General features: G+C 58.4%; 1 protein-coding gene across 6 annotated transcripts in view; it reads left to right on the plus strand.

Moving 5' to 3' along the window:
* Positions 1-15,193, plus strand: part of BOC (BOC cell adhesion associated, oncogene regulated) — a 30,947-nt gene that overhangs the window by 9,405 nt on the left and 6,349 nt on the right. Inside the window, exons 1-12 of one of the 6 annotated variants that reach the window (XM_038754407.1) lie at positions 4,192-4,316; positions 5,830-6,020; positions 6,384-6,662; positions 11,310-11,456; positions 11,598-11,741; positions 12,016-12,309; positions 12,591-12,863; positions 13,238-13,539; positions 13,698-13,857; positions 14,070-14,180; positions 14,493-14,699; positions 14,832-15,013. In XM_038754407.1, coding sequence (XP_038610335.1) covers positions 4,198-4,316; positions 5,830-6,020; positions 6,384-6,662; positions 11,310-11,456; positions 11,598-11,741; positions 12,016-12,309; positions 12,591-12,863; positions 13,238-13,539; positions 13,698-13,857; positions 14,070-14,180; positions 14,493-14,699; positions 14,832-15,013 — 2,409 coding nt within the window. In that variant the 5' untranslated portion in view covers positions 4,192-4,197. Of the gene's footprint in view, positions 1-4,178; positions 4,317-5,829; positions 6,021-6,383; positions 6,663-11,309; positions 11,457-11,597; positions 11,742-12,015; positions 12,310-12,590; positions 12,864-13,237; positions 13,540-13,697; positions 13,858-14,069; positions 14,181-14,492; positions 14,700-14,831; positions 15,014-15,193 lie in introns of those variants that run through there. The other 5 variants (XM_038754408.1, XM_038754410.1, XM_038754412.1 and 2 more) reach the window with 5 other exon arrangements.

A 15,193-nucleotide genomic window follows, 5' to 3' on the forward strand; every position in this document is an offset into this window, starting at 1 on the left:
AGGGCAGATCTTGGCAATATTGCGGAGGTGAGACTGGCAGGTTTTGGTGACAGATTGGATGTGAGGGGTAAACGAGAGAGCGGAGTCGAGGATGACACCAAGTTTGCAGGCTTGTGAGATGGAAAGGGTGGTAATTATAATAATAATAATAATAGCATTTATTAAGCACTTACTATGTGCAAAGCACTGTTCTAAGCGCTGGGGAGGTTAACAAGGTGATCAGGTTGTCCCACGGGGGGCTCACAGTCTTTGTCCCCATTTTACAGATGAGGTAACTGAGGCCCAGAGAAGTGAAATGACTTGCCCAAAGTCACACAGCTGATGTGGTGGAGCCGGGATTTGAACCCATGACCTCTGACTCCAAAGCCCGGGCTCTTTCCGTTGAGCCACCCTGCTTCTCCATGGTAGTGCTGTCTACAGTGATGGGAAAGTCAGGGAGAGGGCAGGGTTTGGGAGGGAAGATAAGGAATTCAGTCTTGGACATATTGAGTTTTAGATGGCAGGCAGACATCCAGATGGAGATGTCCTGAAGTCAGGAGGAGACACGAGCCTGAAGGGAAGGAGAGAGAGCAGGGGCAGAGATGTAGATTTGGGTGTCATCAGCGTAGAGATGATAGTTGAAGCCGGGGGAGCGAATGAGTTCACCGAGGGGGTGAGTGTAGATAGAGAACAGAAGGGGTCCAATAACTGACCCTTGAGGAACCCCTACAGTAAGGGGATGGGAGGGGGAGGAGAAGCCCACAAAGGAGACTGAGAATGAATGGCCGGAGAGATAAGAGGATCTGGAATTGGGGTCTGGAATTCCTACAGGGCCCTGGGACCCCAGAGCACACATCAGGGGGACCCTGGGTACCCTGAAGGTTGAGTTGGGGCTGAACCTCAATCTGGGTCCTCAAGTCCCCTATTCAGTTGGAGAATCTGACTTTGAATCCTTGATCTGCCCCATGTTCATCACTTCCCAATCTGAGCCTTGGTTTCTCTGTCTTGGTAGAGTCATGGGGATTTTCGACAGCTACCCCGGGCCACTTGCACATTTTTTATGGTATTTATTAAGCGCTTACTATGTACCAGCCATGAGGTAATCAGGTTGGACATAGCCCATTTCCCATGTGGAGCTCACAGTTGTAATCCCCATTTTACAGATGAGGGAACTTAGGCACAGAGAAATGCAGTGACTTGCCCAAGGTCACTCAGCAGACAAGTGGCAGAGCCGGGATTAGAACCCAGGTTCTTCTGACTCCCAGGGCTATGCTCAATCCACTAGTCCATGCTGCTTCCACATCCACACTCTGCCCCACAGGCACCCAGCCCAGGCCAGCATCCAGTCCTGCCTTCAGCCCAGGCCCTAGCTCATTGCACAGCAAGGTGCCCCCCAACCAGCATAGACTCCAGCCCAGTGCCCAGCACAGATCCCAGGCCCCAGCACAGTGCCTAGTCCAACATACAGCATAGGTCTAGCCCAGTACCCAGGACAGAGCGCGGGCCCCAAGCACAGTAGCCAGCCCAGCCCCGAGCACCAGAGCCCAGTCCCCCCCTTCCCCACCCACCAGCACAGCCCTCAACCCCCAGCACCCAGAACAGAACCTACTACTTCTAATAATAGTAATGATAGTATTTGTTAAGTGCTTACTATGTGCGAAGCACAGTTCTAAGTGCTGGGGGGGATACAAGGTGATCAGGTTGTCCCACGTGGGGCTCACAGTCTTACTCTCCATTTTACAGATGAGGTAACTGAAGCACAGAGAAGTTAAGTGACTTGCCCAAAGTCACACAGCTAACAAGCTGCGGTGCTAGGATTAGAACCCATGACCTCTGACTCTGAAGCCTGTGCTCTTTCCATTGAGTCATGCTGCTTCTCTTCTCTAGTACAGTATCCAGCTACCAGCACATACCCCAGGCCAACACCCAACTGAGAGCCAGCGCCCTAGCACGGTGTCAAGCCCAGCATCTGGCCCAGCACCCAACCCAGGCCCTAGTACAATGCCCACTCTAGCTCTCAGCACAGGGGCCAGGCCAGCACCTTATGCCCAACTGCCCCTCGGTCCTTGCTGTTGATGCTGCTCTTGCTGCTGCTGATGTGCTCCACGTGATGAAATCCTTCCAGCTCCTTGCTCAACCACGGCCACCTACCTGGGCAGGGAGTTTAGACGGGGTCTGATCCCTCCTTGGCCCCTGGGGTAAGGAACTGGTGACAGATCAGAGGGGCAGCGGGGGTGGGGAGTTGGAGAGTCAGTGCAGACCCAGACCCAAGGAAGAGAGAGAGAGAGAGAAAAAGAAAATGTGTGTGCATGTGTGTGCGTGTGTGTGTGTGTGTGTGTGTAGGGTACACGTTCTGGTAGACTCTCTCCACTCGCCATTAATCAGGACTTTCTCCTAAAAAGCACAGATACTTGGATACTTGGTCTCCTCACCTTGTCTCCAAACGGAGGCTGTGGGGCCAGTACTGAAGCTTCAGGAGTGTCGGGTAGCCAGAATGGCAGGACTTTGCAGGTCATGCAAAAATGGGGTAAACAAGGGGTGATAGCCCCCACGCCCCCCAGAGGAGCCCCTTGCTCTGACGTGCTAATAATAATAGTAATAATAATGATAATTGCATTTGTTGAGCACTTACTATGTGCCAACCACTGTACAAGATCACCAGATTGGACATGGTCTTTGTCCCATATAAGGCTCACAGACTAAGGAGGGAGAACTGATATTGAACCCCTGTTTTACAGATGAGGAAACTGAGGCACAGAAAAATTGTGACTTTGCCCAAGGTACACAGCAGGCAAGTGGTGGATCTGAGACTATAGCCCAGGTCCTTTGACTTTCAGGCCCAGGCTCTTTCCACTAGGCCCCGCTGCTTCTCTGTCCCTCTCCTCCCTCCCCTACTTTGGACTATTTCCCACTGCTCCCTTGCTTCTGGGGAGCCAGGCATGCATAGAGGGCCCTCTCTCTCTGCCCTCACTTGCCCTCCCAGGATCAGCCAGCCGGATCTCTGGGATCCCAGCCCGGGGTTGGCCCCTCCCAGCTCGGGGGGGGTGGGGAGTGGGGACAGCTGACCTCACTCCATGCCTGTCCCAGCCCCTCAGAGCGGCGCTGTCAGAAGATGGGGTGGGGCTGGAGACTCAGGGATGACTTCTCTGCCCACGGTCAGTGACCATGTGGGCCACGTTAATTTTCCCGGCCCTCAGTTTAACTAGCTCTAAATGGGGACAATGATTCTGCTAAAGAGAGAGACAGCTTGACCAAGTAAGAGTATCCTCCCCAAAGCCACAGGAAATGCATGGGAAGGCCAGCTCTGCCACAGCCCTTTGTGTGACTTGGAGCAAGTGACTTTTTGGACCTCAGTTTCCTCACATGTAAAATGGGAATGATGATACCTGTGCTTCTTCCTTCCTCCCAAGGATGTTGTAAGGGCAGAAATGAGCTAAATAATGAGAGAGCACTTGGAGAATGTGTTCTATAAAATTAAGGTGTGAATAGCTGCATTGCAGCAGTCGCTGGGGGATCTGAAGGTTAATGTCCCTGACAACAACTGGAGCAAAGGGCCAGGCTGGGTGGTGGTCGTTGGGGGTGGGGGGAGGAGCATTGGAGCCTGGTGCTCCCTCAAGCTGCTGCTCAGCTCTCCCCCCAACCCCCCACCCCCATCCCCATCACCTCTGTCCTGACCTCCGGACCCCATTCCCTAGGCTGGGCTTCCTCTTCCCAGAATGGGCTCTACCTCCGTGGCTGAGAAAGGAGAACCCACAGGGCTTATGGCTGTAGCAGGGAGGTGTGGGGGGCAGGGGGCTCCTTCCTCAAACTCTCATACTTTTGTGTGTGTGTGTGTGTGTGTGTGTGTGTGTGTGTGAGAGAGAGAGAGAGAGAGAGAGAGAGAGACACCCTTCCGCAACCCCCAGACCAGCCTCCCATTTCCCCTCCCTAGTTCCTCCTCTTTGCCACCCCTACACCTGCCTGCATCCACTCCACTCTGAGGACTTGTTCCAGCAAAGTCCAGTCCAGGTTGGGCCTTGGAAGAGGGGAGGGTTTAGGAGGGAAGGTGAGAAGTTCTGTTTTAGACGTGACTGGTTTGAGGAGCCGTGGGGACATCATCCAGGAGGAGATATCCTGGGGGTGAGAGGAGATGCCAGATTGCAGGTCAGATGAGAGGTAGAAGTCAAGGCTAGAGAGAGAGACTTGGGAGTCATTTGCAGAGAGGAGGGAGCTGAAGCCATGAGGGCAGATGAGGTCTCTGAGACAGTGAGAGCAATGCGTGAATGGTTGGGGACCAACCAAGGACAGAATCTCCAAGATGCCACCCTCAGTGCTGCCCTCAAGAAGGAAGGTGAAAGGTGAAAGATCTGATTGCAGCAACTGGTGGCACCTCTGTTGCTGATGGGATCCTAGCCAGAATCCTCCCAGATTGGCTCCTGAGGAATGTTGTCCACCAAAAGTTCCCAGAATCACACTGGGCCCAGTGGGCAATGTGGATCTGGCATCACATCAGACCCAGGAGAAACGCAGGGAACAGCACTGAGACCCGTACATGATTTTCCAGACTTTACCAAAGCATTTGACACCATCAGTCCACCTGGACCCTGGAAGTTACTAAGCAGATGTGGTTGCCCTAAAGGTGTTCCCCTGGGTTCGGGCCTTTGTCCTTTGTGATGGCATGGACAGCCTGGCCAGGACCAAGGATGCCCTGTCCGATCTGGTTCCCCATCGTCACTTGAGTAGAGTAGGGCCACTGAGTGTGACAGGGCCTATTTGATTTTGGGGATGCGGCCCCACTGGGGGAAGGGGCTGTAGATCTGAGTGCTGGGGTTAGACCCCCAGCTGCTCCTCAAGAGGTATCCTGTGTCACCCACTGTCCCAAAGACAGCCCTTCAAGGACCGCCACAGGCAGAATGACCCCCACCCGGGAGGTCTGTGCCCAAGTGGATCTGGTACCCACAGCCTGCTTTGCAACATTAGCAAGGCATTATGTACTAATGATTTGTCTGAAGAAACAGAGGTGTGTTAGCCCTCACCTGGGATGACACAGCCATATTCACACACTCAAACACACACCCCCACTCTCCCCATTTGCTGGGATACAGGTGTCGGTGTGACTACCTGCCAGTTAGGCTAGTGTGACTGAACAAAAGGACCGTTGATAGGGCCTACAGCTGGAAGCTACAGCAGGATGGGCTGCAGAGGAGAAGGCTCTCGCACTAAGAAGGAGTGCGAAAAGACTGGTGCCCAGCGAGCCCAGTGGGAGGGGAAGGGAACCTGGTGGAGTTGGGGCCCCAGTCTGGCTGGAGGTGTCTGATTCTCCCCTGTTGGAAGTGTAGACTTGGGGTGAGTGGCAGAGAGTTGGTGGGGCAGAGGGGAGCGGCCTGGCAGTCCCAGTGGATGAGGCAGCGGCTCAGACTGTGGTGCCAGGCCTCAGTGGGAGTAAGAAGAGCCGGGGGGTGGGGGGGTTGTGGAGCGGGGGAGGCGGGGGTGTTACTGGGAGTGGGGAGTCGGGGACAGGGGCGGCAAGGGAGATGTGATGGAAGGAAGAGAGGAGGGGATGGGAGGAGAGGAGGGGAGGAAGGAGGAGGAGATGATGGGAGGAGAGGAAGGGAGGGAAGTTGGACCAGGATAGTTCAGGCTGCAAAGAAGCTGGGGAGCAGCCCCAAGCCCAGGAGCCCTGGGTCAGGCTGTTGCTGTCTTTCCTACAGCACATGCTGCTCAGATGCCAACCAGGCATGGACACATCCGGGCCCCTCCCTACAAGCATTGCCACTGTGGATACAGAGGGAAGATGGGCTGAGAGAGAAGCCACCTCTGACCTCTGACCCTCAGACTTCATACGTGACCCTGTGCTCTCTCCTCCCACAGGGCTGGCTGGGCCCGGCGCCTGATGCACCAGCTTTTCCCAGGGCAGCTCATGGGCTCTGGACTCCCACCCAACCCCCCTGCCCCACGTCGTGCACTACCACTTGAGGTAATGATGATGCGGGGGAGACTGAGGGTGGCGGCCCCCATCACCTGTCTCCTGTTGGCAGCCACGGGCTGCCTCGCCAGCATGGGTAAGTGAGGGTGGTCCCATGACGGCCCTCATGTCTCTGTCTCTTCTGTGCCCCCAGCCCCCTCTGCTTTTCCCTGGCGCCTCCAAGACTCCACTGTTCCCCTGCCTCATCTGTTTGCCCTGTCTCCTCCTTGGTCCCTACATTCTCCTCCCTTTCCCATGACCCCCTGCAGTCCCTGCATTCCCCTGCCTCCTTTGCAACCCTCCAGCCCCCAGCCGCCTTGGTCCCCACCTCCTCCCCAATCCTCCGTGCTCCTCCACAACACCTTACAGTCCCCACGACCCCCTTCTTTGTGACCCCTGCACAACCCTCCCAGCCCCCCATGCATCCCTGCGGCCCCGACTCACGAGGGCTTCTCTCCAGGGGAGGTGCCACGGGTCTCCGTGCTCCCTGCCTCCACCGTCCAGAAACACGGGGGCCCGGTGGTCCTGCGCTGTGAGGTGGAGCCACCGGGCACGAATGTCACCTGGAGACATAACGGGGAGGAGCTGAGCACCGTCAGCGCCACCCTGGGGATCCACGTAAGCCGCGGGACCCTACTCATCGCCGCCCTCCGCCACGACACCGTGGGCCGGTACCAATGCGTGGCCCACCTGCCCGCCGGAGCCGTGGCCAGTGTGCCCGCCCCAGTCACATTAGCCAGTGAGTGTCCCACTCCTCCCAACCAGTCCAGTTGGTTTCCCTGCCCTTGGCCGGCCTCTGGCCCAGGGAATGCAGTGTGGGTGGTGAGATGGCCCGGGGCGCTTGTTGGCTGGGGCTGTGCCAGTAGGGTCCCAGGGGATGGATCTGGCTCCCGGCTTTGGCTCTGGCCCCTCCCTGCCACCCTGTGGGGCTCAGCATGACCCAGACAGGCACAAGGAGGATCCAGGATGGACAGTGGTTGGGCAGGGTGCTGGCCTCAGGCCAAGTTGAGAGCCACTCGCTAGGAACCTGCCGCCCACTGGCCCAGCTGGTTCTCTGCCAGGGTCTGTGCCACATGACTGGGGTCCTAAATGGAGAGTGAGACCCTAAGACTGAGCCCCTGTCAGAGGGGGAGAACTGGGCTGGGATCAGCCTCTACCCAGAGTTGGAACAGACAGATGTTGGTGGGCAGAAGGGCTAGTGTCTAGGCGCCCATGCTACCCAGGGCACTGGACAGAGGAGGTCTGGTTAAGCCGGGGGTAGGGGGAAGAGGCCATGAGAACAAGGATCAGGAGGTGTAGGGGACCAGGACGGGATTCCTACAGTGAGAGTCCAGAAAAAAGTTGGGGTCAGGCAGGAGGGAGGTGTGGGGGGCCTGGGGTTAGGGGCTGCCTGCAATTAGAGTACAGAAGGAAGATGGGGCAGGCAGGAGGCAGTGGAATGCGTGGCTGTCTCCTAAAAGTACAGAGCAGCTGGGATCCAGCCAGTTGGACTATTGCCAACCTCTGTTGGGGGAGGTGCAGGAGTGCAGGTGGGTCATCTTCCCCAAACCCCCCACCCCATATAGACAGGGCCAGCAGAGGAGGGGTCCACGGACTGGGCTGGGGGCACCAAATGCCCAGGCCCAGCAGCCAGGCAGCCTCACTTACAGTCACCAGAAGAGTTAGGAGCTCAGGGGGCTCAGGCGCTCCTCAGCTCGAAGCCCCGCCCCAGGAGCATCCATGAGGCTGAGACCATTTATCCCAATGTTGCTCGCAATTTCCCCTATGCATCAAGGGGCCCAGGCTTGGCCGCAGGGACATTTCTGGGCGCTGTTCCAGAAAGCTGAGAAGAGAGAGAGAGAGAGAGAGAGAGAGAGAGACAGCTTGGGGGTGGGGGGACAGAGAGCTAGTTTGGGTTTAAGGCCAAGAACGGTTGGCTTGTCACTGAGACATTCATCAGGAGTGAAGTGTTTAGGCAGGGAGGCTAGCAGGGAGACATGGGCTGGCGGGGAGATATGGACAGGGGGCAGGGGTGTGGGCAGGGAAGCGGGACTGAGGAGTGGAGGAGGGGAGTCAGGGGAGTGGACCCAATGGGGCCCTAGACTGGGTGGTTCCGTGCTGAAGCTTGGTAGGCTCTAGCCTGGAACTTACCAGAAGATGAACATCCATGGCCAAGGGAGGAACCAGTGGACAAGGGAGGGAAGGAGATAGTGGAATAGAATCCCCAAGGGTCCTATCCAGCGGAATGCAAGGAAAACCGGGATCACACAATACCTGCATGCATGTGTGCACACACACACTCACTCACTCACACACACACACACACACACACACACACACACACACACACACACACCACGGGGGTTTTCTGGGGTCACCCTCTCAACCCTTGGACAGAGCAACACTGCCCTCCTGCATCAGGACTCAGCCTCTGGTTCCAGCTCCAAATGTCCCAGAGGGCAAGCGACCAATGAGCCAGGACTTGGTCACAGCTTCAGGGACAACATTCCAGGTCAACATTTTGTGTGCCTGGCCCTCACCTTCTCTCTCTGTGTATGTCTTCTGGGCTTTGCCCTCTGTTTGACATATTTTCCCCTCCTCATGCTCCAAGCCGGAGGGGCGGAATGCCCAACAGACCCTGTGTTAAAGAGTTAACCTGCTTCTGGCTTCTGTGCCCAGTGGAGACATGGGCCACCCCCACCCCGACTGGTCCTGGAGACTCCAGCTCATTCCCTGCTCTTAAACTCTTTATTGTCTGTCACTGGATGGAGCCAAAACATTCTTCAAGTAACAGGGCCCTTTCTCTAGAGATCATGGTTATTACTGCATAGATCTACCCACCTCCTCCTCCTCCTCCTCTCCCTTCTTGTCTCTCCTTCATCTGTGCATGTTCTCTCTTTCTCTCTCTCTCTCCCTCTCTCCTCCTCCTCTTTTTTCTCTTACTGTGGCTTGGCTTCCCTGCCTCCACCACAGCATTCCTCCACTGCACAGCTCTGGGTGAGAGAACAGTCCCAGCACAATGAAGGGAGCAGCCAGTGTTTTGGGCCTTGGGGGAGGTTTCCACTACCATGCCAAGAAGCTGTTTTATATTAGTGGGGAGAGAGTATGAGGGAGAGGGAGAAAGGGAAAAGGGAGGAGGAGAGAGAAAGAGGGAGGAAGGTGTTGGGAGAGAGAGAGACAGAGAGAAGGGGAGAAAGAGGGGAAAAGAGGTGGAGAGGGGGTGGGAGTGAAAGAGAGAGAGGGAGGGAAGGTGCCAGCAAACGAGCAAGATAATCATGTTTTAATCACCACGACTGTTGGAGGAATTTGGTTTTCCCTTTCTGTAGCAGTCCCGGGGAAGAGGGGAGGGGGGAGGCAGCAGATCACTGGAGCCAAAGTCGTCTTTGCAGTTACAGAGCTGGGAGAAATCAGAGAGAGAGAGAGAATATTATTTTCATCATGCGAGTCTGCTGAGGAAGTGTCAGGGGCCGGGGGGAAGAGGGGAGAGAGGGAGGGAGGGAGGGAGCTGGTCTCCATATTGTCCTGACTGGGGGACAGGAATCAAAGAGAGAGAGAATATTTTTTCCATCGTGCGAGCCTGCTGAGGAAGAGTCAGGGGCCGCGGGAGGAGGGGTGGGAAGGAGATGGTCCCCATATTGTCCTGACTGGGAGATAGACTGGTAGAAGTGAGTTAGGTGTTGTGGTCACCAGGGGCCCCAGAGGATTCCCTTGGGGCTCGGATAGTGGGTCCTGTCGGTGGAAGGCGGGAGGAAAGTCACAAGGGTTTGCTTCCGACGTCTCGACAAGCCCGCTGAGGACCCTTCCCCCGGGTGTCGGGGTAGGTGACCATTCTGACCTTCGTTGCGCACGGGGAGGTTTGGCCCTGTATGGCCAACCTGATGCTCTCCTGCTCCACTGGTGCATTTGTCCTCCCACGGTGCAAGCCCCTGTCTTCGTTTCTCCATCACAATGCCCTGATGTGATCGAAGCATCCATTCCGAGATGTCGGCAACAGTCCTGGGGTGCAGAAGGAAGGCGGGGTAGGCAGGAGGCAGAGGGGTGCCTACGGTGAGAGACCTGAAGGAAGGTGGGACAGGCAGGGGTAAGGTGTCGGGGGGGCGGGGTGGAGGTGGGAAGGTGCAATGAGAGTCCAGAAGGAAGGCGGGGTGGGCAGGAGGCTGGGGGGAGGTGTGGCTGCCTCCTAAGCGTCCAGAGTGGCTGGGATCCAGCCAGTTATAATAATAATAATGTTGGTATTTGTTAAGCACTTACTATGTACAAAGCACTGTTCTAAGCGCTGGGGGGAATACAAGGAGATGAGGTTGTCCCATGTGGGGCTCACAGTCTTAATCCCCATTTTACAGATGAGGGAACTGAGGCACAGAGAAGTGAAGTGACTTGCCCAAGGTCACACAGCAGACATGTGGGGGAGGCGGGATTCGAACCCATGACCTGTGACCCCCAAGCCCACACTCTTTCCACTGAGCCACGCTATTGCCAGTGGGGTGGGGAAGGGCAGGAGTGCAGGTGTTTCACCTCTCTCAAGCCTCCCACCCCACCTAAATAGGGCCTGGAAGGGAGGGGTCTGCAGGCTGAGCCACAGGCACCACATGCCCAGGCCCAATATCCACGCAGCCTCACTAAGTCACGGGGGTTCGGGGGACTTGATTCCTCCCCGCCCCCATTCCCCATTAGCATCCACGAGGCTAAGATCATTTATCCCAACATGGCTTGCAGCTTCCCCTCTGAAGCAAAGGGTTCAGACTTAGCAGCTGGGACAGAGCTGGGTGCTGTCCACTTGGCTGACATGTGACCTTGGGCAAATCATTTAACTTCTCTGTGCCTCAGTTACCCCATCTGCAAAATGGGGATTAAAGCTGAAAACCCCATGTGGGACCTAGACCGTGTCCAAACTGATTATCTTGTATCTACCCTCACTTAGTACAGTGCCAGGCACAAAGTAAAGAGCTTAACAAATACCACTGAAAAAATTTCAAACCATGAAAGCAAAGGGCTTCTCAGCCAGGAAGTCATCTTTCCGACACCCTTGAGCCCCGAGAGAATTCCAGGAGCTCCAAACTCTTCCATTTTGGATTTCACCCAGGCACGTCTGATCTGTATGGCCTCTGGCTAGGTCAGGGCCTTAAACCTGGAAAAGGCCGGATCACGGACAATCCCATCAGGCCAGGCGCAGATCCCACAGCCCCATGGTGGTTGCGGGTGCCTGTGGAAAGGAGAGGTGTGCACCCCACAGTCGAACTCTGTCAGCAGTTAATGAAGGGTTTGGGGCGAAGCTACCTGCCTGGGTCAGCCCCACGGCCTGCATGGCCTAAAACCCCGTGTCCGCCTGCGACACTGGGAGGTGTGCAGGAAGCAGATGTTCATCACCCTCTGACTTTGCCTACCTCCGGCCCTCATTCCCCTGCAGATCTCCAGGACTTCAAGCCAGATGGCCAGCATGTGATTGAAGTGGGCGAGGGGAACACAGCCATCATCGCCTGCCACCTCCCTGAGAGCCACCCCAAGGCTCAGGCTCGCTACAGCGTCAAGCAGGAGTGGCTAGAGGCCTCCAGAGGTGTGTGGTGGGGGGCTGAGGGGGCACCGGTGGGTGGCACAGCAGGACAGGGGCGGGGACCAGTCAGGCAGGGCAGCTGGCAAGACTCAACCGCAAGACTTACGTGGCCCACCTCGCCTAGCCCTCCGCCTTCCTCCCCAGACAACTACCTGATCATGCCGTCGGGGAACCTGCAAATTGTCAACGCCAGCCACGAGGATGAGGGCACGTACAAGTGCGCTGCTTACAACCCCGTGACCCAGGAAGTCAAGACCTCGGGGTCCAGTGACCGCCTGCGGGTGCGACGTAAGAGGCTCTTTTCTTTCCCCTCTTTCTCCAGGTCACCAGGAGGGTGGGGTCAGAGGCCGGGGGGTCCCCGTGCCCAGAGCGATTTGCGTTGCAGTTGAAGAGGCACACAGCAGGGCAAGGCCTGCCTGAGGACCAGTGCTGCAGGCCAACCCTGGTCTCTGGCCCCACAAGGAATCAGCAGATCTCTCCCTTCACCTCCCCACTCTGCCCTGCCGATGACCTGACTCTTCCCTCCCCTCTCCGGCCTCCCCCGGCCTCCCCAACCTACCAGGTGCTAGCGCAGAGGCGGCTCGGATCATCTACCCCCGCGAAGCCCAGACCATCACCGTCACCAGGGGTCAGAGTCTCGTCCTGGAGTGTGTGGCCAGCGGGGCGCCACCGCCACGAGTCACCTGGGCCAAAGACGGGTCCAGCGTGGGGGGCTACAACAACACCCGTTTCCTACTGAGCAACCTTCTCATCGATGCTGCCACCGAGCGGGACTCCGGGACTTATCGCTGCATGGCGGACAATGGCGTAGGCGAGCCAGGGGTGGCAGTCGTTCTGTATCGCGTCCAGGTGTTCGGTGAGTATCCCACCCCCTTCTTCCGGCCGCGCCCACAGTGGGGTGATGGAGTTGGGCAGAGGAATGGAGTTGATGGAGGAAGTGCAGAGGGAACTGCGGGGGAAGGGGGTCAGGACACCAGGGGGGTGTACAGCAGAGTTGACGGGAGCATGTGCAGGGGGAGCTGTGGGGGAGGGGTCAGGAGAGCAGAGGAGTGTAAAGCAGTCGCGGTGTGGGAGTGGGGGGAGGGGTAACCGCCCCCCCAAACCCCCCCTCGCCAACTGGTGACCCCGCGCCCACAGAGCCGCCGGTGGTCACAGTGGAGCTGAGCCGGCAAGTGGTCCCGTGGGGCCAGAGTGCCAGGCTGGCCTGCGTGGTGCGTGGGAACCCACCGCCATCCATGCTGTGGCTGCACAACGCAGTGCCCCTGGCACCCAGTCAGCGCCTGAACCTGGCCGGTGGGACCCTGTGGCTGGCACGCGTCGGGCCGCTAGATGACGGGCTGTACCAGTGCATGGCAGAGAATGAAGTTGGCAGTGCCCAGGCCATGGTCCAATTGAGGACTGCCCGGCCCGGTGAGTGGCTGGGGAGCTCCAAGCCACCCCTCTGCCGGTGCCGCATGTTCCGTTTGCTGTCCGATCCGGAGGTGCCCCACCCCAGCCCCTGCCTCTCAGCTGCAGGCCCTTCAGCCCCTGGTCACCTCAGCTGCTGGTCCCCTCTGCCCCCCTGCCCCAGCTCCCTTAGTCCCTGGCCTCCTCAGCCTCTCAGGCCCTGGCTCCCTTAGCCCCTGGCCTCCTCAGCCTCTCAGCCCCTGGTCCCTTCAGCCTCTAGCCTCCACAACCCCTCTACCCCTGACTCCCTCAGCCCCTAGACCCTGTCCCTTGAACTCCTGAGGCCCTGGGCCTGGGAGGCCATTCAACAGCTCTCCCTTCTCCACTCTGTCCTCCAGGCTCAACATTTGCTCTGCAGCGGGACGTGGGGGTGGGCTGGACCATGCCTCCTACCACACCTTCCATGCCCCCCGACCAGGTGCCGTCAGGGACGGCCTCGCTCCCACAGCCCAGGCCAACCGTGCTGACTGCCTCTGGGCCCTGCCCCCTTGGAGAGGGCCAGGCAGTGCCAGCCGAAGCCCCGGTCATCCTGAGCTCCCCCAGGACACCCAAGACCGACTCCTATGAGCTGGTGTGGAGGCCCCGGAATGATGGGGGCAACAGGGCCCCTGTCCTCTTCTACGTGGTCAAACACCGCAAGGTGAGGTGGTCTGGAACTGGGCCCCAGGGCCAGGGGACACTCCTAAGCATGTGGGAGCCCGGTCAGCCAGTGACTGCACTGGCCTGAGGGAAGCTGGGCCAGATAGCCCTGGCCCCTGCTGTCCTCCCCCAGCCCTCACTGGCCACGTTCCCCAACAGGCGGCAAACTCCTCGGGGAACTGGACTGTCTCCGAGATCCATGGCCACCAGCACCGCCTGCCGCTGACCCGGCTGGACCCCGGGAGCCTGTACGAGGTTGAGGTGGCGGCCCACAACTGCGCCGGGGAGGGCCAGACGGCCATGGTGACCTTCCGCACTGGTAACAGTCCATGGATTTTCCCCACCCCAAGCATCCGCTGGTCCACCCCTTGGTCCTAGCCATTGGCCGTGGGGCCGGACTGCCAGGTTGGGCCCGGACCCTGGGTGGCTCCGTGCTGTTTCTCCAGATGGAAGCTGGCCCCGGGGTTGACAAGTCTGCTGCCCCCAGCAGCAGACATAGCCATCCCTAAAGAGCCCTCTGCCCTGGTGCAGGTAGGCGGCCCAAGCCTGAGATCATTGCCGGCAAAGAGCAGCAGGTCCAGAGGGATGACCCAGCGGCTGGTACGAAGAGCAATGCCCTCCCAGACAACAGTCGCCTCTCCCGTAAGGGCGGAGAGGGTGGCCGGGGTCAGGAGGTGGGGTTGGGGGAGGTGGGCAAGATAATGACTCAGCCCAGGTGGCTAAAGGCTAAGGGGTTGTAAGGCTAAGGAGTTCTGCTTCAGCCCAAGCCCCAAGACTTGGGCCCCTCTCCTCCCTTCCCCCTCCTTTCTTCCTTCCTTCCACTGCTCTGCCAGCCCCACCCCAGTCCAGCCTTCTTCTTCTCCCCCTGCTCTCCCCAATCTGGATGGAGAACACCATCTCTCCCAGACTCCCCCATTCCCTGCAGCCGGAGTCACACGCCCCTTCTTCCCACAGCCCCCGAGGCCCCTGACCGTCCCACCATTTCCACGGCCTCTGAGACCTCTGTGTATGTGACCTGGATCCCCCGTGGGAACGGGGGGTTCCCTATCCAGTCTTTCCGGGTGGAGGCCAGGAAACTGAAGAAGGTCGGGGACTGGGTGCCGGCCTCCAGTGCCATCCCACCGTCACGGCTCTCTGTAGAAATTGCAGGTCTAGAGAAAGGTAAGAGCGCTGCCCACCCACCCCACTGCCATCAGCCACCCACCTGCAACCCCCAGTGGCCCTGGCTCCCAGGATCCGTCTTCCCAACCCTGTGGGCTGCTCGGAGGACCCAGGACTTGGGTGTCCCCGCAGGCACCTCCTACAAGTTCCGGGTACGAGCTATGAATGTCCTGGGGGAGAGCAGGCCCAGCGCAGCATCTCGCCCCTACCTTGTGTCTGGTTCCGGGAGCCGCGGCTACGAGCGGCCCGTTGCCGGGCCGCACATCACCTTCACTGAGGCTGTTAACGAGACCACCATCATGCTGAAGTGGATGGTATGGGGCGTGGGGGATGGAGAGCGGGGGCAGTCCAGGGGAGGGTATGGAGCCCCTGCCCCATCTCCCCTCCCTGCCACTACTCCACTCAGGCCTCTGAGCTGGGGTCCCGCTCTGCTCTGCTGCCGGGGGCTGGACCCCACCGGGCCAATTCAGCTGCCGGAACTTGGGGTCCTGGAG

The sequence above is a fragment of the Tachyglossus aculeatus genome, chromosome 11 (genome assembly GCF_015852505.1).
Source record: "Tachyglossus aculeatus isolate mTacAcu1 chromosome 11, mTacAcu1.pri, whole genome shotgun sequence".
NCBI classification, from domain to species: Eukaryota; Metazoa; Chordata; class Mammalia; order Monotremata; family Tachyglossidae; genus Tachyglossus; species Tachyglossus aculeatus.